This window comes from Malaclemys terrapin, chromosome 13 (genome assembly GCF_027887155.1).
Source record: "Malaclemys terrapin pileata isolate rMalTer1 chromosome 13, rMalTer1.hap1, whole genome shotgun sequence".
Classification (NCBI taxonomy): Eukaryota; Metazoa; Chordata; order Testudines; family Emydidae; genus Malaclemys; species Malaclemys terrapin.
The window spans coordinates 19,325,618-19,351,490 of NC_071517.1; the positions used below are offsets into that span (position 1 = coordinate 19,325,618).

At 43.1% G+C, this 25,873-nt stretch overlaps 1 protein-coding gene across 1 annotated transcript; it reads left to right on the top strand.

Moving 5' to 3' along the window:
- The first annotated feature begins 1,389 nt into the window (after nucleotides 1-1,389).
- Nucleotides 1,390-15,807, top strand: FN3KRP (fructosamine 3 kinase related protein). The gene is made up of 6 exons (XM_054047276.1): nucleotides 1,390-1,606; nucleotides 5,625-5,776; nucleotides 11,130-11,221; nucleotides 11,714-11,796; nucleotides 12,614-12,736; nucleotides 13,879-15,807. Exons 1-6 carry the CDS (start codon nucleotides 1,466-1,468, stop codon nucleotides 14,215-14,217), a joined length of 930 nt encoding a protein of 309 aa, XP_053903251.1. The 5' UTR covers nucleotides 1,390-1,465; the 3' UTR covers nucleotides 14,218-15,807.
- The last annotated feature ends 10,066 nt before the right edge of the window (nucleotides 15,808-25,873 follow it).

A 25,873-nucleotide genomic window follows, 5' to 3' on the forward strand; every position in this document is an offset into this window, starting at 1 on the left:
CCCCCCCGTCTGGGCGGCCCTGGCCCTGCAACACTTGTATAGGATAGAGAGGAGCTGCGGTGATTAAGCTTTGACAGGCTAGGAATTGGAGGCCTATGCCTTTAAGACCCCAGTCCCAGGAACCCGCCCCCTGCTCCAGGGCTGACATGCAGTGTCCCTGTGAGAACAACAAAAACAGCCTCTGCCCCCCCCCCCCCCACCCCTAGATTAGCGAGCACAGTGGGTGGCTCATCCCACGGCGTCACTGTTCCCTCCCTCCCTAAACGGGGGTTTTGTACCCGCACGGGGTCTGGCAGTGTCTCTCTTCCCCCCCCCCCCCCCCCGCTTAACCCCGGCTCTCACCCCCCCCACCGATTTTTGCCCTTCAGCCCCTCTTCTGCCCCTAGCTAAGGTAGCTTGAACCCCCCCAGGCCAGTAAAATTCTGCCCCCTGCTCAGACCCTGACAGCCCCCCGCTGCGATTTGCCCCCCTTAATCCTTTTAAACCCCCCCCAAAGAGGAGGCAGCAAATCGTAAGTAGAAGTAAGGGCAGAGAGAGGGCAGTGGCTACAACGAAGGTTACTGAGCATGCTCAGCTCGAGTGAGCATGCTCAGTACACCCAAGGTAGCGAAACGGGAGCGAGAGCAGTTTGTGCTGACCTGCTCTGGCTTTTTGGCCACCCCAAGCAAAAAAAAACACACACCAAAAAAACGGGGCGGCCAGAACAGTAAAGCAATAAAAAAAAACCTGTGGCGTGTCCGGAGCGCGGGTTCAGGGGGACCGGCTGGGGGCGAGGAGCAGGCGGGAGAGAGAAGGGGGCTGCCAGGGCTACAGCAGGGACACTGCCGCCTGCCGCGAGGGCTCCGCTCCGGTTGGCAGGGAGGGAAGGAAGAGGACTGCCCTGCAGGGCGCTCTGGTTCTCCGCGCCGCCGCCCCTTACAGGGCGGCCGGAGCAGAACAAACAAACAAACAAAAAGCGGCCGTGCCGCCCTAGCATTGGGCAGAATGCCGCCTCCAACACTCTGCCGCCCCAAGCACCAGCTTGCTCAGCCGGCCCTGGGAAAGCAGCAACCCCTTCCCCCACCCACAGCACCTATCTGCCCTCCAAGTCACTGACCCCATCAGTCCCTAGCTGCCTGCCCCAATGCAAAGCCGTTTCCCCTCCCCCTCAGCCCTTCTCTTCTGCCCCACAGCAATGATTCCCCCTCGATCCCTCTCTACCGCCCCAATACAAAGCCGTGGTCCCCCGGCGCTGGCGGCTCCCCCAGAACAGGCAGCCTCGCGCCCTAATCCCCAGCGCCCCCCCCGGGGACTCAGATCCAGCCGGTGACTGCCTAGGCGGCTCAGGCGGTTGTCACTGCGCATGCCCAGTGACAGCAAGGGAGGAGGCGCCTGGCGCCCTAGCGGCCGGGCTGCTGCAGCTGCTCTGCTCTGCTCGGCGCGCGCCCCGCCCGCCCCGGCTCGTGAGGGCCGCCAGGGGAGCAGCATGGAGGCCGCGCTGAAGCGGGAGCTGGGCACCTCAGTGCTGCGGTCCACGGGCCACTCGGGCGGCGGCTGCATCAGCCAGGGCCAGAGCTACGACACCGACGGGGGCCGGGTCTATGTGAAGAGCAACTCCAAGGCGGAGGTGCAGGGGGGCTGCGTTAGCAGGGGGCCCGGGGCTCCCCTGGGCTGGGTTAGCGGCGGGCAATTGGGCAAAGGGGCAGGGGGGTTCCCTGGGGGTTTGCATACTGAGCAGGGGTTTCACTGGGAGCTTGGATGCTCTTGTAGTTCTTTTGGGTAATGGGACTAATTGGAGGGCTGTTGGTGCTAAAAATGAGCTGGCTTCACCTTTCAGGATTGGCTGGAGAGAGCATTGCTTAGGCTCGGGTGTAAGAGTGAGTAGTTGCACAGCTGGCTGTACCACGCAGGAGGTTGCTTAGGGGCAGCAAAATGCCTAGTAATTCCTGTGTGAAGGACCGTGCTGGGTGGATGTTTGCTAGCCTGCCTAAGGCAGTACTATTCCAAGAGCTGGTTTGGGGCATAGTTAGGCTTATGCCACATGCTTGGAGATACAGACTCCATCTTCTGGGTGGGATGGAATTAAGTATCTATCTTCATTGACCGCTAGGGTGGGTGGCAGCATCTGGTGGTCCTTGAGGTGAGCAGTTGTATCTGTATCAGGCACCTGGCAATATCAGCTAGCCATAGACTGCAGCACAGTGGTATTATTTAATATCCTTCATGATAACATGGCAATGGTAATGCTCGCTACAGATATTATTGTGCCCCATCACTTTACTACAAAGGTCTGAAATAGACTGCTTTATCCTTTCTAATGTATTGGGGATGTAATCATAGAATTATAGAACTGGAAGGGACCTCGAGAGGTCATCTAGTCCAGTCCCCTGCACTCAAGGCAGGACTAAGTATTATCTAGACCATCCCTGACAGGTGTTTGACTAACCTGCTCTTAAAAATCTCCAATGATGGAGATTCCACCACCTCCCTAGGCAATTTAATCCAGTGCTTAACCACTCTGACAATTAGGAAGTTTTTCCTAATGTCCAACCTAAACCACCCTTGCTGCAATTTAAGCCCATTGCTTCTTCTCCTATCCTCAGCAGTTAAGAAGAAAATTTTTTCTTCCTCCTTGTAACAACCTTTTATGTACTTGAAAACTGTTATCATGTCCCCTCTCGGTCTTCTCTTTTCCAGGCTAAACAAACCCAATTTTTTCAATCTTCCCTCATAAGTCATGTTTTCCAGACCTTTAATCTTTAATTTTTGTTGCTCTTCTCTGGACTTCCTCCAGTTTGTCCACATCTTTCCTGAAATGTGGCGCCCAGAACTGGACACAATGCTCCAGTTGAGGCCTAATCAGCGTGGAGTAGAGTGGAAGAATTACTTCTCGTGTCTTGCTTACAATAATCCTGGGTCCTGTACTAGTCAGTATTTTTGGATAATGGAGCAAGAGTATGCTTATAACGTTTGCAGATGACATTGAGCTGGGAGGAGTTGCAGGTACTTTTGAGGATAGGATTAGAATTCAAAACAACCATGACAAATTAGAGAACTGTTTTGAAATCAACAAGATGAAATTCAGTACTTCACTTAGGAAGTAAAAATCAAATGCACAACTACAAAATGGGGAATAATTGGCTAGTACTGGTTAAAAGGATCTGGGGGTTATAGTGGATCACAAATTAAATACGAGTCAACAATGATGCAGTTGTGAAAAAGTCTAATATCCTTCTGGGCTGTATTAACAGGAATGTCATATGTAAGATAGCGGTACTTGGCACTGGTGAGGCCTAAACTGGAGTATTGTGTCCAGTTCTGGGCGCCACATTTTAGGAAAGCTGTGGACAATTTGGACAGAGTCTAGGGGAGAACAACAACAATTATAAAAGCTTTAGAAAACCTGATGTGTGAGGAAAGGTAAAAAAACAACAACAACTTAGTCTTGAGAAAAGACCAAAGGGGACCTGATAACAATCTTCAAATATGTTAATGGCTATTATTAAGCAGATAGATGGTGGTTGATTGTTCTCCATGTCTGTTGGTTGAAGGTTGGACAAGGAGTAATCAGGTTAATCTGCAGCAAGGGAGATTTAGGTTCAATATTAGGAAAAACTTTCTAACTTCAAGGATAGTTAAGCTCTGGAATAGGCTTCCAAGGGAGGTTGTGAAATCCCAGTCTTTGGAAGCATTTAAGAACAGGCTAAACACCTGTCGTGGTGTTTGGTCCTGCCTCAGCGCAAGAGGCTGGATTAGATGATTTCTCTAGGTCCCTTCCAGTCCTACATTTCTATGTTTCCGTGATTCTTTAGGACGTAAGTCAGTCTGTAACTGCCTGCACTTAGGAAGAAACTTCCCTTATGGAGCAGGGTTTTCCATAATTGTGTTTGTGGGGTTTCTTGCATATTCTTTTGCAGTATCTGGTATAAGCCATTGTGTGAGACAGGATAGTGCATTAGATGAAACGTTGGTCTTATACAGAATGTTTGTTCTGTGTTTCTGTTGGAAGTGAGGAAAATTATAAGAGGAAGATATTCTAAGGGTACACTTGATTTAGGCCCTAGGTGGAAGGAGAACAATGGGCATATGCAAGAAAGCACGCACTATTTACCTGTAGTACAACAGCTGTCCACTATGTCTGTTCCCAGTCTTTCTACCCTTTCCTGCTTGGCTGTATGAGCAGCAGGGTAACAATGTCACTCAAGTATGCTGAGGTCCCAGCTGGAAAGGTGATGGAAGGGCTTGTTGTCTAGTAGTAGACTTAGAGCACCTAATAGTGATGGCAACCTAGTACTTCCATTTGGGCCTCAGTTAATACATACAACATTCTGTTTGGCAATAATTCTTTCAGCACATTTGGGAGTGCTTGAGAGAACTAGGAGCAGGATGGTGCTGAGTAATAAAGGAGAGGTGTTGTTTTCAACAAAAAAGTCAGAAGACCTGGATTAATTTGCTATTCAGTTGGCGACTGTTTTCTATGCTTTTGCATGTGTCTATAAATGCAGAGTGCTGATGAAAGCAAACTTCACCTGACTGTATTATAATGCTGTGCTGTGTATGCAGCAATGTGCTATATCAGCAGTTGTATTATAAATGTTTGTTTTTAGTTATTTACCCTATCAAAATTTGCAACTGGCTTAAGCCTGGCATAATATTTCTGGCAGAGATACAAATGTCTACATTGGTTAAATAAAATTGTAAATCATAAAGTATCAAACTCCTTAATAGATAATCCAAGAATTCTTACTTGCCTCCAGTCTGGGGAGTTTGTAATCAATGCCCACTGCAGTTTGTCCTGTGACTTTAATTCCTGTATCTGTCCCCAAACTGTTCTGTTGCTATTTTATTCACTAGGCAGTTATATTTAATTAGTTTCATTAATGCTTATAACATAGACTACAGCTTCTCTAAGAGACCTTTTGTCCAACCCTTTCTCTCTTTGAGTAGTATTTACTTATGTGATTAGTCCCATTGAAGTCAATGGAGAGTAAGTACTACTCAACATGTATGGCATTGGCAGAATAAGGACCTAAAGTTATAACTTGACGAGATTCTCACTTGAAAGAACATCACAGCTGCAGGTTAGCCACAAAGTCATTCTTTATATTTCAGCTGAGAACACAAACTTAAGGGATGGCAGCAGCTATTTTAATATTTATAGCTAGACTTTTAGGTAGACTGTTAATTTTGTGCAAAGCTACACAGAATACCAACACCTACCACCGTCCTTTTAATGTATTTATTGATTGTATCCATTTTTCTACTCGGATGCTGCACATCACGTTAACACAGTATTTTTGTCAGCAGTATGCATGTGAACTCTGTTCCATGAATGGAGATGGAGCCTCCGACGTGTGACCCAGGCTTTGATTCAATTGTTGAGTTATTTGCCTGACCCTATAAAATGCTAGAAGCCACACTGCTTCTATAGGGGCAGGTTTATGGATAGGAACTTCTGTAATTCTGAAATTATTATAGGTCAGACTTAGCAGTGTAGGTATCACAACTCTGGACCGCAGGTATCTTGTACCTGCTCTAGCAAAAAACAAGCTATTCTCTGTTTAAAATGTTTACTTGGGGAAAGACCCTTCATTTAGCCATAAGAGCTTTCAAGGGGAGTGACGCTTTTCCTTTGTATTTGACAGGCCAGAAGAATGTTTGAGGGAGAAATGGAAAGTTTGTCAGCCATCCTACAAACACAGACAGTAAAGGTGCCCAAACCGATCAAAGTTATAGATGTGCCAGGAGGCAGCACTCTATTTGTGATGGAGCATTTGGAAATGAGGAGTCTTAACAGGTAAATTCTAAATGTGTCATTGCTTATTGCTGTGACCAGAAATTTAGATTTAAGGGAAACCATTTAAATTACTTGTTTTGGGGATGACAATCCATTTTGATATGTTGTTTTTTTCGCTAGATCTGGGACAGGAGGGGAAGCTGCACTCTGTATATGGTGCCCCTTAGTATCTCACAATACTTTTATACCATGAATCAATCATAAACTGAAGAGACGCTCCAGTTATTGGGAAGAGACAGGTAATAGTTATGGGGGATTCAATCATTAGAAACATAGATAGCTGGGTTTGCGATGACCGGGAGAAACATATGGTGATTTGCCTGCCTTGTGCAAAGGTTGCGGATCTCTCGAGACATCTAGGTCAGGGGTTGACAAACTTTTTGGCCTGAGGGACACATTGGGGTTCTGAAACTATATGGAGGGCCAGGTAGGGCAGGCTGTGCCTCCCCAAACAGTCTGGCCACCACCCCCTATCCGCCCCCTCCCATTTCCTGCCCCCTGACTGCCCCCCTCAAAACCCCCGATCCATCCAACCCCCCTCCAGCTTCCTGTCCCCTGACTGCCCCAACCCCTATCCACACCCCTGCCCCCTGACAGGCCCCCCAGGACTCCCATGCATATCAAACCACTCCCTGTCCCCTGACTGCCCCCTGGGACCCTCTGCCCCTTATTCAACCCCCCCGCTCCCTGCCCCCTTACCATGCTTCTCAGAGCACCAGGACTGGCAGCCGCGCCGCCCGACCAGAACCAGCCACGCCGCCGCGCTGCCCGGCAGGAGCTCGCAGCCCTGCAGCCTGGAGCGCTAGCGGCACAGCGAGCTGAGGCTGCGGGGGAGGGGGGACAGCAGGGAAGAGGCCGGGGGCTGGCTAGCCTCCCCGGCCAGGAGCTCAAGGGCCGGGCCTTAGTTTGCCCACCTCTGACCTAGATAGACTTATGTGTAGTGCTGGGGAGGAGCCGGTGGTCGTGATACATGTAGGTACCAATCACATGGGGAAAGATAGGAGAGAGGTCCTGGAGGCAAAATTTAGGCTGTTAGGTAAGAGATTGAAGTCCAGGACCTCCATGATAGCATTCTCTGAAATGCTTCCAGTTCCATGTGCAGGGCCAGTTACATAGGCAGAACTGGAGGGTCTCAATGCGTGGATGAGACAATGGTCTAGGGAGGAGGGATTTAGATCTATTAGGACCTGGGGAAACTTTTGGGAAAGGGAGAGCCTATACAGAAAGAATGGGCTCCACCTTAACCAAAATGGAACCAGATTGCTGGCACTTATAATTAAAAAGGTCGTAGAGCAGTTTTAAAACTAAGGGTTGGGGGAAAGCTGACAGGTGCAGAAAAGCAGGTGGTTCAGACAAACACATCCCTTAGGGGAGGATCTATTAATGGAAATTCTCTGTCGTCATAAGGAGGAGAGGATGGAAGATGATAAAATACGGGTAGGATCTGATGAGAAACAGTCTATTGAAAGAGTCTCATTCAATTACATAATGTAATGACAGACAGCTAAAAAGTGACAAGTTTTAAAAATGCTTATATGGAAATGCTAGAAGTCTAAATAATAAGATGGGTGAACTAGAGTGCCTTGAATTAAATGAGAATTTTGATATAATAGGCATCACAGAAACTTGGTGGAATGAGGATAATCAATAGGATACAGTAATACCAGGGTACAAAATATATTGCAAGGACAGAACAGGTCATGCTGGTGGGGGAGTGGCACTATATGTGAAAGAAAGCATAGAATCAAATGAAGTAAAAATCTTAAATGAACTAAACTGTACCATAGAATCTCGATGGATAGTAATTCCATGCTCTAATAATAAGAATATAGCAGTAGGGATATATTACCGACCACCTGACCAGGATGGTGATAGTGACTATGAAATGCTCACTGAGATTAAAGAGGCTATAAAAGCCAAAGACTCAAAAAGTAATAGCAAAAAATTTTTTAAGTACATCAGAAGCAGGAAGCCTGCTTAACAACCATTGGGATCACTGGACGATTGAGCGGCTAAAGGAGCACTTTAGGCAGATAAGGCCATTGCGGAGAAAGTAATTGAATTCTTTGCATCAGTCTTCATGGCTGAGGAGTGAGAGAGATTCCCAAACCTGAGCCATTCTGTTCAGGTGACAAATCTGAGGAACTGTTCCAGATTGAGGTGTCATTACAGGAGGTTTTGGAACAAATTGATAAACTAAACAATAAAAAGTCACCAGGATCAGATGGTATTCACCCAGGAGTTCTGAAGGAACTCAAATGTGAAATTGCAGAACTACTAACAGTGGTTTGTAACCTATCATTTAAATCAGCTTCTGCACCAAATGACTGGAGGATAGGTAATGTGACTCCAATTTTTAAAAAGGGCTCCAGAGGTGATCCTGGCAATTACAGGCTGGTAAGCCTGACTTCAGTACTGGGCAAACTGGTTGAAACTATAGTAAAGAACAAAATTGTCAGACATATAGATGAACATAATTTGTTGGGGGAAAAGTCAACATGGTTTTTGTAGAGGAAAATCATGCCTCAGGAATCTACAAGAATTCTTTGAGGGGGTCAAGAAGCATGTGGACAAGGGGGATCCAGTGGATATAGTGTACTTAGATTTTCAGAAAGCCTTTGACAAGGTCCCTCACCAAAGACGCTTAAGCAAAGAAAGCTGTCATGGGATAAGAGGAAAGGTTCTCTCATGGATTGGTAACGGTTAAAAGATAGGAAACAAAGGGTAGGAATAAATGATCAGTTTTCAGAATGGAGAGAGGTGAATAGTGGTGTCCCCCAGGGGTCTGTACTGGGACCAGTTCTATTCAACATATTCATAAATGATGTGGAAAAAGGGGTGAACAGAGAGGTGGCAAAATTTGCAGATGATACAAAACTACTCAAGATAGTTAAGTCCCAAGCAGACTGCAAAGAGCTACAAAAGGATCTCACAAAACTGGGTGACCGGGCAACAGAATGGCAGATGAAATTCAATGTTGACAAATGCAAAGTAATGCACATTGGAAAACATAATCCCAACTATACATGTAAAATGATGGGGTCTAAATTAACTGTTACCACTTACAAAAGATATCTTGGAGTCATTGTGGATAGTTCTCTGCAAACATCCACTCAATATGCAGCAGCAGTCAAAAAATGAACAGAATGGGCATCATTAAGAAAGGGATTGATAATAAGACAGAAAATATCATATTGCCTATATATAAATCCATAATATGCCCACATCTTGAATATTGCGTGCAGATGTGGTCACCCCATCTCAAAAAATATATATTGGAATTGGAAAAGGTTCAGAAAAAGTCAACAAAAATTATTAGGGGTATGGAATGGTCGCCATATGAGTAGAGATTAACAAGACTGGGAATTTTCAGCTTGGAAAATAACTAAAGGGGGATATGATAGAGGTCTATAAAATCGTGACTGGTTTGGAGAAAGTAAATGAGGAAGTGTTATTTAATCCTTCTCATAACAGAAGAACTAGGGGGTCACTCAATGAAATTAATAGGCAGCAGGTTTAAAACAAACGGAAGTATTTTTTCACACAATGCACGGTCAACCTGTGGAACTCTTTGCCAGAGGATGTTGTGAAGGCAAAGACTATAACAGGTTTCAAAAAATAACTAGATAAGTTCATGGAGGATAGGTCCATCAGGGGCTATTAGCCAGGGTGGGCAGGGATGGTGTCCCTAGCCTCTGTTTGCCAGAAGCTGGGAATGGGTGACAAGGGATGGATCATTTGATGATTATCTGTTCTGTTCATTCCCTCTGGGGCACCTGGCATTGGCCACTGTCAGTAGACAGGATACTGGGCTAGATGGACCATTGGTCTAACCCAGTATGGCTGCTGTTATGAAGATTTCAGAGTAAGAATTGTGGGAGTTAGGGAAAAGAACTATGAGATCATCTTGCCGTGTGATTCTCACCTTTGGGGGATATGAAGCACTATTTATTGTTTCTTCTATAGCACAGGAGGGGTGTACATTGCACTTCCAGATAGATAAAGTTTGTGTCCTGAATATTGATAGCTTAAAATCTGAGGGTCTGATTGTCCCCTCTCCTGGAAGAAAACCCACTATGGAGGTTGTTCTCAGTTGTTCCATCAGGGAGCTGAGTTGCGCCCTCCTCACCCCTCTGGGCTTCTGCAGCTGGCTTAGAGAGCCCATCAAGTAGCTGGGCTGCAGAAATGTAATAGTGTTTGGTCGCGCTACAGATCCTCCTTGGTCTGTGCTGGGCTCAGGCGATAGAGATGCATGTCTGCTCAGTTTGCTCACTCCTCTTCCCCCCTGCTGTCTTGTTGGATGCTCAGGTTCATAGGGAGCCCGCCGTGAGGTCCAGGGAATCAAAGGGATCCTGCTGCAAAGGTGGCTGAACTCCCTTTCTGTGAAAGTTGGGGAGAGATGAGCATGAATATGACCCTTGATGTACTAATTTCAGAGGTATGATCAGGCCCCGTGTTAGAACAGGAACAACAAGAAGAGATGACCATGCACTGGATTCAGGGAGATGATGTGGCAGGTGAAGACTAAGAGAGTGAACATAAGGTAACTTGGGAGGCTAGTATCTTGAGTATTACATGGTAGGCTTCTATCTTGTGGGAGGAGTTGCAAAATTTTCTAGAGAATATGAGCTTGTACTTGGAAAAAGTCTAAGAATGGAGGGTTAGAATGAGAGGGCAGAGGAGACCGATATGAGCTCAGAAGTCAAGAGGAGCAAATTCATATGGAGTTTTAAGCAGAAGGATAACTTTCAATTCTGTTTGGAGATAGATAGGAAGCCAGTGAAGGTGCTACAGGAGATTTGGTCTTTCCTGGAGGGTGAGAGCAGTCTAGCTTTAGCATACTGGTCTCTGATGTTGAGAGCAGAGGTCTCGGAGAGCCTTAAAATTGCAATAAATGAGGCATGAAATGATGAAAAGAATAGACACTTTAGCAGAGGTAGAGCCCAGGAAAGAGTAAATCCAACTTATCCCCTGCCTCTAGAATGTATCTGGAGGTACAAAAACTAATAGGCTATATGATGCATGATCTTCTCATAGGCTGATTATTAAATGTACAGGCCTCATGTAGAGCTAATACATAGCAGAAATGTTGTATTGCAGTAATTACTTTGTATTAGGGTTTCTCTCACTTTCATTTCAATGTCACATTGTGAGAAATAGCCATTGTGTCCTAATAAATGCAATTTTCAGAACTTGCTTTTTCCCCTCCTCAAGAGGATGTGTTTGCTCCAGATAGAGCATGTGGAAAAGTTCTCAGCAAATGTACATGAGTAATTCCCTGCATATCAAGATGTGAATTCACTGCTTACTATATGATTCAGTGATGCTAAAAGAAATTATTTTGGTTTCTTAGGCATTCAGCGAAGCTTGGAACGCAGTTGGCTGATCTCCACCTTCACAACCAGAAACTTGGAGAGAAGTTGAAGAAAGAGGGGAACACTGTTGGTACAGTACATAGTTGTCTGTAAATTTAATGACATTAAGCTAGTTAACAGATAACCTGTAAAACAGGCAGTTGCTAAAATGACCTTGTTATTTCAGGAACATGTATTTGGCTCCAATAACACTGTCATGCAAATAAACTTGGAACAAATTCCTTTTTGTGTTTGAAACAAGATTCACAAATATCAAAAAGCTCTTTATCTCTTTCGTGGGCAAAATATTTCTTAGACTTGCTGTCCCCACTATTTATTCCAGATCATTACCTACAAAAGCTTTGTTTCAGAGGTGATCTATCACCAGATGGTGTGATTAAGATTAAAACTTAAACATTTCAATCTTGTCCTAAAGTTAACTGAAGGCAGTTGAATAAAGATACTGCAGGGTAAGCTGTCTGCTACCAGCAAACTACTATATCTCCATCTGATTTAAAGCCTACCTACACTGCAAATACTTCTAATCTTTGTAATCTATGTTTTTATTTTTTTGGTTTGCAAGGTAAAAGTGAGGGGCAAACAGACATCCAGTTCGTGGATCGATTTGGCTTTCATACAGTCACCTGTTGTGGCTATCTCCCACAAGTAGGTTCTGCTTAAGTCTTGGAACTTATTTAACCTATTGGCATTTCTGTTTTACGTTCTTAGGGATTTAAATGAAACACTTTAAGATTTTGCTATACATTTTTCTAATTGTGGAAGAGCAAATGTTTGGATTGTAAGAGATGAGTTTTTGCTTTGCTTTGGAAAACACAAAGGGCCAAGATTATTCTAGATGTAACTCCATTGATTTCAGTGGAGTTACACTAGGAATTAATATGTTCCAGATAGCTTGGAAAGCAAAAGCCCAAGAAAGGGTTTGGTGCTACAGGGTTTGGGTACCTGTGATATCTCTGCTGTTGCTTTTATTCAATGAATGAGATTTTAAAGGAGACTTGAACCTTTCCTGAACACTGGTTAGAATAGACAACTGAAATAGTAACACCTTGCACTAGACAGACATCAAGGGTATGTCTACACTACCCACCGGATCGGCAGGTAGTGATTGATCTATCGAGGATCGATTTATCGCCTCTAGTGTAGACGTGATAAATCGATCCCTGATCGCTCTGCTGTCGACTCCGGAACTCCACCATGGCGAGAGGCGGAAGCGGAGTGACGGGGGAGTGGCGGTCGTCGATCCCGCGCCACGAGGACGCGAAGTAAGTGATTCTAAGTCGATCTAAGATACGTATTCTCATAGCTGAAGTTGTGTATCTTAGATCGACACCCCCCCCCCCCCCCCCAGTGTAGACCAGGCCTAGGCACAAATTGTTTTATTTCCTCAAAGGCTATATTTAAAAAATACTACCCTGTCTTATGTTGTGTGTCCAATGCCTAACCTCTGCTCTTGCTTTTCCAGGTGAATGACTGGCAGAATGACTGGGTAACTTTCTATGCCAGGCAGCGAATCCAGCCCCAGATGGATATGGTTGAAAAGAATTCAGGAGACAGGGAGGCAAGAGAACTTTGGGCACAGCTTCAGGTAGAAGAGCTCCCTGTGACTCTTAATTTATTGATAGCTAGGTGTGGGTTAGTTGGTTTTTCTTTTAATAAAGAAATTAGCTCCAATCTTCTGTTGGAATGTTTTAGGATTTTGTGAGTTAGGAACATATATTCCCAAAGACCTACAACACCCTTTATGTGGAGGTAGAATGGCTTCATGCAGTGTCCCCCAATGCTACGCTCTAAAGCAAATCCGTATAGGCTAGCTCTTTGGGTAGTGCTTTGCATTGCCAGTCAAGAGATCTTAGTTCAAGTTCACAACTCCTATTCTCTGGACTGGGAGTGGTACATGCTTACTACCTGAAACACACATGGGGAATGCCATGGGTTACTCAAGAGCACCACCATTTCATGTAAGAGTTGCATTCAGTTTTTTGAGTGGATGCACTTTTAGCTATTTTCTCACTATTTTGTGGAACATAAGAATGGTCATACTGGGTCAGATCAAAGGTCCATCTAGCTCAGTATCCTGTCTTCCAACAGTGGCCAACGCCAGGTGCCCCAGAGAGAATGAACAGAACAGGTAATCATCAAGTGATCCATCCCCTGTCACCCATTCCCAGCTTCTGGCAAATAGAGGCTAGGGACACCATCCTCTACTCATGGATAATAGGAGGTTTCTTACCCCTTCTTCCAGTGGAGCAGTATCTTTGAATTTTGTTTGCAACTGGCTAAATTTGGCGTACTGAGTGAATTTTTAACTTTGGACTTTATAACACTGAAAAAGCAGTTATGACACATACTGAAGTTAGGAAGAAATGACAGAAATACAAGATGGAATCTTTAACTGAGACATTCCCCTGTATTGCAGGCTTGGGGATGGGATATATGATTGGATGACTATGGTCTTCAATCACTAGTATCTATGATTCTGTAAAAGTAGAAACCATGTTGATCTCCCTCTGAAGTTTTTTATTTTAAGTGTCAAAAGGCACCAGTCTGTTTTGATTGGCAGTTAACCAGCTAATTTTTAAGAATGTTTAATTCATATTTTGTAACCTGTGTGTGTATGTATGCTTACTCTGGTGATTTCAACATCTGCTGTCTAAAGTAACTCTCACCCCACCATTCTTCATCTTGAGGCATTTCACTGATAACTCTTGCTTTCTTTTCCCTCCCCAGCTGAAGATACCCAGTTTGTTCTGTGACATGGAGATCGTTCCTGCTCTCCTTCATGGGGATCTGTGGGGAGGAAATGTAGCCGAGGATGACTCTGGCCCCATTATTTTTGACCCTGCCTCCTTCTATGGTCATTCAGAATATGAACTTGCGATAGCCGGGATGTTTGGTGGCTTCAGCAACTCTTTTTACTCTGCTTACCACAGTAAAATTCCCAAAGGTCCAGGGTTTGAAAAACGACTCAAACTGTACCAACTTTTCCACTATATGAACCACTGGAACCATTTTGGATCAGGGTACAGAGGGTCTTCTCTAAACATCATGAGAAACCTGGTAAAATGACTTCACCCTCAAGCAGAGTATCTCACCCCCCACTTAGGAAAACCCACACTTGTTGGTGAGGCAATTACAATAATATTAAAACAGATACTTGACCCTCTCCCTCTTTGCACAGCTAAAGATCTAGAATCAGAGAGTCCTGCTGAATCCCAACTGTGGCATTTTCCATCCCTTTAAGATATAGTCACTTGTTGCAGGAATAATTTATTAGTTTGCTATCCAAGGTGGTGCTAATTCCAGAGTTACATGAAAGAACTTGCAGGGTCAGGGTGTTGTACAATTCTGTTTTGGCAGATTGAATCAGAGAAGAAAACTCTTGAGTGTAAATAACTTGGAAGAGGTCCTATGACCGAGACCAACTGTGCCACATATTGTTAAGTATTTGCACTTGCACATTGACTCAAAAATCAACACGAAAAGCTTGGTGAAATGGAAGGATGGCCTCATTGAGACTTTTCTTTCTGGTTGCTTGTTCGGGCAAATTCTTTTAAGCCATGCATTTCTAGGTACAGCTACCAAAGCAATAGCATGTTAACATGAAATCCAGAAAGGAATAAAAAGTGATCAGGGCTACCATGAACAATTTTAATATGGTTCAAATGGGTGAAGTCCTCTGCCCATCCTATTGCATAGTACTGTGTACAGACTTCTCAAATGTTTCATGTTTTGTGTGACACCATGTGTTTGGGTTTTGTTGTCTGTCCCATGTCTGCTAGTCAACCAGCTTCTAGCTAGAGCGTATTTAGAACTGATACCATCCTGCTTTTTGAATGGAGCTGTTTGATAGGGTTTCCTGTCCTGCTGGATGTCTTCAGGCAGGGCTAGCTGCATGTACACTTCCTCTGGGGAGGTACTGCTGACTGGCACACACAACTGACTATCATTTTTGTGGTTGCCATCTCCCACAAGTAAAGAGAGGGCAGTTCAGTGCCATTAGATCGGTGGGTAGTTTCCACATAATTTGTCCAGAATTCACACTGCAGGCGCCATGATGTCTCTTTTTGTATTTCCGAGAGCCCCACAAACTGCACTACTTAGCTGTTGGCACTCGGCATTCAAGACCAAGGGAAGTCAAACGTGGACTGTTGGTGCATGTAAGAGCATCTCACCACTTAATATCTGGGTCACTAAAATTTCTTCAAAGAATTAATGCAGGAAAACATTAGGTTGCAGGATAGTAGCTGTTCCATGTGTGCTTGCAGGACAGTAACACTAAAACAATAGCTCTGCTGTCTAGTTGTGGGCTTCTATGATGTTTTGACGAAAGGACCAGGTAGGTGAGAGAGATGCATGATTCCTTACATGCATGTTAAGTATATGGGAGTGATTTTTATTGAACTAAAATGTTTTTCACTGGATTTAAGTTGGTACTCTGATTTGCTGAATTTCTCTGACTGCTGGTTTTGCTGTGAGTACTGATATGAATTTTGGTGTCTACCAAATATATTTGCTGAATATTTCTCCTCCCCTAATCCTAGTAGTAGTTTCACTGGCTGTTAATTGTTGGCTGAAAAAAAAACCCCAACCTTGCTTGGCAGCATAGGTTTTTACTCATCTCCTGCTGTTTAAATAAAATATTAGTTTCCTAATTGATTATTGTTGTCTGTCTCTTGTCTGTATGAATAGCTTGCGGCTTACTTTCACGACTGGGAAGCTGCTCTAAACTCCTGCAAAATAGGTAGGTCCTATATCAGGGGTAGGCAACCTCTGGCACATGTGCTAAAGGCAGCACGTGAGCTGATTTTCAGTGGTACTCTCACTGCCCGGGTCCTGGCCACCGGTCCAGGGGGCTCTGCATTTTAATTAAATTTTAAATGAAGCTTCTTAAACATTTTAAAAACCTTCTTTACTTTATATACCACAATAGTTATAGAAAGAGACCTTCTAAAAACACTAACATGTATTACAAGCAGGAGCGCCACCAGCTTTTCTGCTGCCCTAGGCAGCGGAAGGTCCCGCCCCGAAATGCCACCCCCCACAGAGGCGGCGGAAGGTCTCGCTGCTGAAATACCGCTGCGGTCGCCACCCCAAATTGTAGTGCCCTAGGCGACCACCTAGGTTGCTGAATGGGTTGCACCGACCCTGATTACAGGCACGCGAAACCTTAAATTAGAGTGAATAAATGAAGACTCGGCACACCACTTCTGAAAGGGTGCCGACCCCTGTTCTATATCCTTCCCAATAAAAACCCAGTGTGATGGTTCTTGGGGCACCCCGGACAGTGAGTTAGTGTGTTACCTCCTTCCTTCAGCATTGAGGTAGTCTTGCATGTGCATGTAGGTGTCAGCTTCCTAACACCACCAGCTCTGTCATTCAGGCCCTTTCCTGTGGGCCTTGCCTTGCAGGTTAGCAAGAAGCACACCCCAATCTCTGAGTTTCTTTGAAGTGTTCCCCTATGGTATACAATCCCTGACACTGGTTACTCACAGAAATCACAGATCCTCTGCCCCAAAGGTGCAGTGTACCCCAGCTTTACCTTGTATACTGTTCCTGTATAGCACACCGCACTTGTAATGACACAAAAAGAGGTTTACTTAGGAAAGAGATTCTACTAGAAACAAGAGGGAATGATGGAAACAAATTGTTACAAAACAAAAGAATAAAACGTGAACCTGGGTATATACTTAACTGTTAAACCTTTCCTAGCTAATAAAGTAGGTTCTGCCCCTCTACTCCCAGTTCAGTCTGTTACAGAGCTAGCTGGCTGGCTTCATAGCAACCAGGATCGAATTTTTCACATGAACATCCCTGCTTCTCAAGATGTCTCCTCAATAAAAGGATCAAGAGTGCCTTTCCCCACCCTGTGTTGTACTGAAAGAGGCTTTTGTCTTATTCATAGGCAGGGTGATTCTTTGTTGGTTGTAATTTTCCTTTTTTTTACCCTGAATGGTTTTGATTGTTTGCAGTTGTCTCTGGGGGTTTTCCATTTAAAGCCTTGGGATGGATCAAAGCTAGACATCTGGTTCTGGCTACCCAGGGTAGGGTGACAACTTCTTCCTGCTTAAATGTGCCATCACAGAGACATTATTCCCTGATGACTAACTTTTATTTCAAGTCCATAAAGCATACTTTCAGTATATTATTACTCAATTATTACCTGTATGTAGATTTAACAATGATTATGAATCTTGACACATTGTGATGTGGCTGGTGTAGTGAGTTTGTCAGGTCTGAGATGTTGTTTGCACAGAACAGGGGACCCTTTGCCGATGATTCTGTGTCACACCCAGATCCTGCTTTTACTCAAGGACAAAACTCCCATTGACTTCAGCTGGAGCTGAAGTAAGCTCAAAGAGAGCATATTTGTGGAATCTGTCACTGAATAAATTAACCTAGTTAATAAATTAATTAGTTGGGGGAGTGCCTGTCCATGTTGCCAGATAGAAACAAACATGTCAATGTCACTTGCACTAAGGGGGTGATATGTTGTCATGCTATTACTCCAGCTGGTTTACAACATCCACACAAACTTGATGTTTGCTTCCTGGGTAGTGGTGGGGGGCAGTAATGATGATTGTTAGGCAGTGGCCAATGTGGCCGGAGCCCTTACTGTTCACTTCCAGACTTTCATGTTAAGGGTCATATTATTTCTGGGTGTTGTTGGGACTCAACCGCAACGCGTTTCTAACCTGAGCACTCTTTAACTTTTGTTTACAAATCTCTTCAGCAAATTGGGATTTTTTTTAAGAGTGTCTCAGACTGATAGCCTGCAACCAGAAGGTCAACTCTGATCTGAAAACAATGGCAGATTTTGGATCAGTCACTTTCCAGAGCGCTAAAACTCTCCAGAGCGAGTAGCCCTCCCACATGCAATAGAATTTTAGAAAAAAATGATTATAGTGTATCTAGGCACTGAACAAAGATTGCAAATATAAATGGAGATTGAGCAAATAGAAATAATCATGTTGAAAGCAATAAATTTTTTCTAGCATTTGGTTGCTTTTCTTTAATCTACATTTTGCTATAATTAAGGACCAAAGTATATTATACAAGAATATACATGACATGCAAAGTGGCATCAGGCTCTGCTGTACCACCAGGCCTTGGCTGCAGTGCTTCCTTCACCCTGTAAGTGACAGCAGAGTCCCAAAGGGTGGCTAGAGTCTCTTCTGTAGAGAGGCAGCCAGTGGGTTTTCTTAGGAATTGCTATGTCCTATAAGGTGAAAAAGTGTGATCAGATATTTTCTTCCCCAATGTGTAATTCTACATTACTGTGTTATAACTCTCCTCTCTCCTGCCCTCTTTTACTACCCTTTTCCTCCCACCCACCCCCCGTGCTCCTAAGTTCTCCTGTTGCCTCCTACATGCCTGATCGATGTCCTGCTCCTTCCATGCGTCCCTCAGCCTTTCTGCAGTCTGACACTAGGGAGCCTGGTTCATTTTGCCTTTACCCTCATGCCATGTTTCCTGGTTCTATACCCCCACTACTTCTGGGGCTGTTTCCAATCCGTGCCCTTGCCCACTTTGCTCAGCAGCTGGAGATAGAAAATCAGTTGAGATGTATAAAAGTTGCTCTTTATACTAGTACACTTCAAAATAACTTATCTTTTCACATCCACGCTCCATCTTTTTTTTTTTTTTTTTTTTTTGCAAGTAAAAGTTGCTTCTCAATAAGGTCACCACCCCCACAGAATCAGCATTTCTAGGCCAAGTCATTTTGGAAATTCACTGAGAAAAGTTTTTTAATTTTTTAAGAAGTGAACAAGTACATTTTCAAAAAACACAAAATTCAAAATGAATATTTGGAATTAAACTCCCTAGAACAATTCCACCCTGGGGTGAGATGTGATCTGCACAATTGCAGAAAATTAAGCTTCTCGAGGAGGAAGTTATAGTGGAGGAAAGAAGACTGGGCTTATAAAGAGAAGCTGGTTTCAACCATCAATCCTCCAGGATTACATGCTCCTCAGGTTACAAGCTGCTATCCCTTCGTGTTAATAACTGGAAGAAGGATAAAATGTGTTCTGCAGATCACAGCTGTGAGGGTGGAGTATATATATCTATATATAAAGTGTGTTAAAAATAGACCTATGATTTTGAATGTCAGGCTGAGATGCCCCATTACTGACATATCCACCTTGTGGAGTCATGCAGGAACCCTGGCAAACAGATGTGTGAAAAGCTTGTGGGCAGGGGGATGGCTTTTAACTGTATATAATAATTATCGAAATATAAGGCTAGAAGAGACCTCAAGAGGTGATCAAGTCCAGCCTCTGCATTGAGATAGGATCAAGTAAACCTAGACCATCCCTGACAGGTGTTTTTTCCAACCTGCTTTTAAAAACTTCCAATGATGGGGATTCCACAGCCTCATTGGGAAGCCTATTCCAAAATTTAACTACCATTAGAGTTAGAAAGTTTTTTTATAGTTGCTGTTTTAGAGTGGGATTTTCAAGAACTGATTGGAGTAGAGAAAGGCCAATGCTAAGTCAAAAGTAGAGAGAGGTCAGTAAAGAGTGTGTTTGAAAGTCCTGCCTATAATATCACTCCCTAATCCCAGGACTGCATCTCTCTTGGTCACTGACCTGTGGAGTCATCATTATCCCTGGTTTTCAGTTTGATATTTTCACTCACACAGACCTCAACCACCATCACAGTTGCAAAAACTGCCTGGGGAGGTAAATTTTGCAGTTCCATGCTGCTTTTCTTCATGTCCTTCATCTCTATTATTCTGGTTTCAGAATGGATCCCACTCAGTGATCTTGTTGGCCACTGGTTGTTCTCGTAGAAATAAGCAAGACTGGTTAAATCCAAGTTTAATGAGCTAGTCTGCCAGATGCTTTTCATGAGAGGAGGAAAAAAAACCTCTTCATGACACCAGACTGCCTGTATCCTGCCACCAGAATAACTTCTCTTTATTCTTTTACAAAGCAAAAATATAGTCTCTTACATTCAAGAGAGTTACCATGTTCCTGGTTTAAATCTTCCGTCTCTGAGCGGGGCCCAAATTATATGCTGAGCTATAGCCTACACATCTTCAAGTCCAGGGGGGTTACAGGATTAAAGGAGTGCTGATTTCTTTGGCCCTGAAAACTTAGATGAATAATTGTAAAGGCTCTCCAGCACAAGCATGGATTTTCTAATGAGAAATTGTTGCCTCATAGGCTCATACAGTTCTCAGTAGTGTGTTGATGGCTAGTCAACTTTCTTATGGTTCTAGAGATCTTTGTTATTCCCAGGAAGAAAAATGCATCCCTCTCAAATAGAAAGTAGAGGGGCCTCTGCATTTTTCTGAGTGGCCCTGAGACTTGTGCGAAGATAAAATCTTTTTGCAAACACTTCTAGAGCTGTCATTGCAACTAGAGCTGGCCAGGGGACAATTGTTCTGTTTTGTGGCTACTTTCAACTCGTTGAAATTTGTTGTTGTTTTGCATTGCAATGAAAATAAAACCTTTCAACTGTTTTTGCAAAACAGAATTGTTGAAACATCCATTTTCAGATCTAAAAGATCAGGTTTTTTATTTGGGTCTCTCTGTGGAGTCAGAGCACGCTGGAGCTCAGAAACTGTCCCATCAAAATTGATATTTCTCAATGAAACATTTCAGCTTTGATGAAATGACATATTTTGATTAAAATCTGTTTGGTTGGAAATGTTCTATCCAGCCCTAATTGTAACTAAGTAGAGGTTACTAGAGGTCAAAACCAGATTTCTAAATATGATCTCACTCACCTGTTTTACTAAGATTACAGTATGTACCTAATCTTCTGCTCCTTGATAGGACAAAAATGTCTTAAAATCAAATTGGCAGTTTTTTTTATTTACTTCAACTAGGTTAATGTTGCAAGGAAAATGGCTCTGCTAGGATGTGGATGAAAATAGTGAACATGAAAGACAGCTGGAAGAGTTGTTTTGGGCCTGTCATTTGAGCTTTGTTTTGGGAATACAACAAAATAGACAAACCCCCCATACCACAGTGAAAAAGGATCTGTGCAAACTCCAGTTGGGGGGGAGAGCATCAGTTCTTGAAACGTAACAACCTGTAGCAGTACTATATACATAGAAGTGGCTGAAAATAGAGAACAAAATATGTTTTCCTCCATGCCACACATTTATGCATAAACTCTATTCTCCCTTCCCAAAGACACCAAAGCATCAGAGGAAAGTATCTGTTGCTTATGCTGCTGAAGTACATTACTTGGTAGTGTGACATTTAATTTCCTGCAATTCAAACAGTGGCCATTCCTCTCCAATCAGTGATTTATTTTATTTTATTGTCCTAGTTTATGCAGGTGACTGGAAGATACTGTAGACTTGAAGACTGGATGTTTTCCTGGCTTCTCTATCCTACAAAACCAAATGGAAATCAGAAGCCCTTTCTTGGCAGGGGCTCCTTTTTAAATATAAACACAGACTATACATCCAGAGCAGTAGAGGTTTCAAGTTTTGATGGGCTAGAAATTATTTTTTTTTTTAAATGACAAGCATGGAGGGTTTGGGGCAAATCTGTTTATATTACAACTACCCCTGATCAGAGACAATACAAGTTCACAGCGATAGGGCATATCAGACCTGAAACGTGTTTTGTAAGTGGTTTAATGACTTGGATGTGTCCTGAGTTTCCTCTCACTCTTGCATCTACAGACTTGAATGGAATTACACCTGACTTTCACTGGTGTGAGATCAGAATCAGGCCCTATATCACTACCCATCACAGCCATGATAATACCTTTATTTGTTTCTTACAGTGGATTGTGTTCTGCCACCCTTACACTGAGCAGTGCCTTACTCCCCAGTGGGATTGCCTGACAATTAAAGTATTACTCTACCTTAGTAAGGGTAGCAGAATTTGGCCCTGAATTTGCTGCTTATTAGTGATAAGTTAGTGTAGTGATTTTCCCAACCAGAGAGGAAAAATAAAATGGTGACTATCTACAGTATATATCTAAATGCAAAGCAACACTTATGAGTTTCAAAAGCAGCCTTTAAGGAAAATATACTTTCTATATAAGCAAGCTATATTTTATGTTTTAAAGGGTCATTCAGCAAACTTCAAATCATTATTAATATTCAGTGCAGTCATTTGCTTTCTAACATTAAGTGATAGTCACTAGAAGGTGTTACTACAGTTGCTGTTTGCTGTTCTGTCTAGAGCTGGCCTATTCTGCACTCATTTATTGAGGTGCAACTCCACTCCGAGCAACTTCAGCTGGGCCCAGAGTCTGCAGTTTGGTCTTATGAAGTGTTGTGCCTCTGTTTTATCTCATAATTGTAATTCTATTTTAATTAATTAATAATCATACATCTTAATAAAAGAAAAAAGTCACCCATGCATTTAGAGGTATAAGTGAACAATATGGTATTAATCTATAATGTACAGCACAGAAAATACTTCTGACATCCACTCAACAACATTAAGAATATATTTCATGTATATTTTAGCTATACGTAAAATAAATTAACCTTGTTCTGTGACCTTGTAAGCCATATCAAAATCACCCTAACCTGCAAGGTTACTTTGTGTTTTAGAAGACACTATATATCCCAGTATATGAGATTATGACATATGCATCTGAGAAAGGTGGGCAAAATTAATTACATTGATCTGGTTTAGTTCTTTGGAAAATGTATTTTTGTATTCCTACTGAGCTCTTATTCCATTGGAACATCGCTGCTGTTACAGGCACTTACTCCCTGTTGTCAGATTTAATCCATTGGCAGAAATGGTCACCAGCACAAACTAATATTTCTCTCAATATGATAAGAAATGTAGTTCAGTGGAATCATCCCCAAGAGTGCTGATTCAACTGTCAGCTTGAATGGCTGTAGCCAATACCATTGAAAATAAGCACACTTCTGGGCAGCAGCCCAGGTCCCTGGGCTTTGCAGTCACTGAAACAGCTCCCTTTTCTGAGGGGGGGTCTTTTCCCCTTTGCCATGGCATGCCAATTTTAGCTTTATGCATCTAGCCATTTGCCTCGTTCCTCTCATCTGATTACCATACACTTATGAGGCATAATACTTACACGTAAGCTTGAAAATGTTTGTTTGAGGGTGGGGGGAACTAAACTACTTACGTAGAAGGCATTACATCTGAGCTGAGCCAAAATACAAGAGACAAAGTGTTACAAGTTCTATTCAAGTTCTTATACTGCCCTCATTATCACACTCAGCAGATGTACACACCACATGCCTATATAGAAAATTAAAACCTACAGCACTGGGGCCTCTCCAGATCTCAAACAAGTTAGTGTGTTTTAGTCTGTCGTTGTATGTGTGTACTGTCCAATAATAACCCCTCTTACCTGGCCTTTGTTTATAAATGCCAAACAAAGTGAAAAATGTAAATACATGTTGGGAGGGATTGAGAGAGGGAGGGGCGGTTTGCTTGCTTGAAGTAAAAGGGGTATGTATCACTGTTATGAATGTCATTCTTACAGTAGAAAGGCCTTTTTGAAGAGGAAGGTTCTGGAGTGTTTTCCTAAAACTGGTCTGACTCTGGAGTCACATAATCTCTTCAGGGAGTTTGTTCCATAGCCAGATCCTTTGAGTGAGACTGTCTTTCCCCAGCTCTCATGCACTTAGTCCTGGACTTTGTGAACTGGTGATGCTTTGCGATTTCAGTGTCTCTAACTTCCAGGTACATGGACAAGGTGCACCCTGGTGCAGCCACTGGAATGTCCCTTCTACATCCCTGTTGAACTCCCAATATGTAGAAGAATATTGCCATGTTCCACTGTACTACAAACAACAATGAAGGGGTTAAAGGAATGTGTTGTAATATACCTTGAGACTTTTTCCCTTCTCCCCATTGTCTGTCTCAGTTCTTTGTCCTGGAATAATGAACAGCTGGTATACATAGCTCCTGGCTGCTCTGACTGATGGATGCATGGCCCTTCTGGATCACTTCTCAGGAATTGCTGGAAAGCCTTTTTCCTTCGCTTGCTCAATACAAACAGGTTGCTTGGTGATTAATCATGAAGCATCATACCTTGCAGAGCAACCTTTAGATTTCTGTGTCTCAGGTAAGCTGAATGATATGATGTGACATCACATGTTTGTATCATAAACTGACTTTCAAGCTACTGAATAGAGCCAAGGCCCACCACCCTTGCTACAGCTCAGTTTTCTGTTCAGGGCCAGTTAGAACATCATAGGCAACAGCAATAGGCGACAAACAGAACTACAGCAAAAGAATAAATGGACACAAATCAGATGTCAAGAATTATAACATTCAAAAACCAGTCGGAGAACACTTCAACCTCCCTGGTCACTCAATTATAGACCTAAAAGTCGCAATTCTCCAACAAAAAACATTCAAAAACAGACTCCAATGAGCAACTGCAGAATTGGAATTAATTTGCAAACTGGACACCATTAAATTAGGCTTTAATAAAGATTCGGAGTGGATGGGTCATTACAGAAAGTAAAAACTATTTCCCCATGCTAATTTTCCCCTACTGTTACTCACACCTTCTTGTCAACTGTTGGAAATGGGCCATCCATTTTTTTTCTCCTGCTGATAATAGCCCATCTTAATTGATTAGTTTCGTTATAGTTGGTATGGCAACATCCATTTTTTCATGTTCTCTGTGTATATATATCTCCTACTGTATTTTCCGCTTCATGCATCCGATGAAGTGGGTTTTAGCCCGCGAAAGCTTATGCCCAAATAAATTTGTTAGTCTCTAAGATGCCACAAGTACTCCTCGTTCTTTTTGTAGAGCTACAGAACTTGCACGAAAACAAAACAGTTTGTACCTACCTGCAGCTAACTCCACTCCAATCTATGGCAGCATAATCCAGAGGATAGACTCTGAGCTTTGGAGTCCAGAAATGGTCCAATAAATAATCCCTTCTCCCAGCTCCTCACGGCTCCCCTTTAATTTCCCCCTCATATTTCATTGTTGTTTAAATGTTAGCCTTTGTGATCTGACCGTGGTGCTGAACTGCTGATGGGACAGGGCTGGGTTTACTCCAAGGTGGTTATTTTCAGGCACTTTTGTTATTAAAAACCCATCTGGGTCATTTCTGAGTTAGTTTGTTTCCAGTGTATTAAAGCAGGACGATTTAAACATGTTGATTTAAAAAAACAACACAACTTAATAATAGGTTGTGAAGCCTTTCACCTCTAGGTCATTAATTCAATTCCAGCCCAGGTCAATAGCAAATATCATCTCATGGATGTTCCATAACTTATGTGAAATAATTGGATTATCTCAGTCAAGTTCTGAGTGGATACAGGTCCACAGCACAAAAAGACACCACAATTGGTAGCAACTGGAAACCTTGTTAGAAATCTCACCAAAGAAGCCAAAGACTATTTGTATTGTGGAAACGGAAAGTGAAGTCCAGGGCAGGATTCAGGAACAGTCATTGCAGTGTGGGTGAAATGTGCCCAGCTGCATCCTTTGCTATACCTATTCAGTGGGTAGAGAGAGGATTTAAGTCTCCAGGCTTGACAATCTGGCACTTTTCACTGGCACCATTTGACGTTCTCTGCACTGGCATAGCAGAGGATGACATCTCTCACTCAGTACTGAAAGTTCAACTCTCACTTTGATGCCAGCCTCCATCACCCCCTTGTTAAATTTTCAAAAAAGAGTCTGATCCTGAGCATTGCCTGAAAAATGCTCAGTTCCATTAACCTCCATTGTCTATAAAAAGGTTTGGTGGCATTTGACTCCAATTGAGGGCAAAGGGAATCTTTCCATTTACTTT

Bases quoted from the DNA above. Each gene is read 5' to 3' on its own strand.
- FN3KRP (XM_054047276.1), top strand. From the start codon at position 1,466: ATGGAGGCCGCGCTGAAGCGGGAGCTGGGCACCTCAGTGCTGCGGTCC. The intron at 5,777-11,129 runs GTAAATTCTAAA...TTGGTTTCTTAG, and splicing joins GAAATGAGGAGTCTTAACAG to GCATTCAGCGAAGCTTGGAA. The intron at 11,222-11,713 runs GTACAGTACATA...TTGGTTTGCAAG, and splicing joins GAAAGAGGGGAACACTGTTG to GTAAAAGTGAGGGGCAAACA.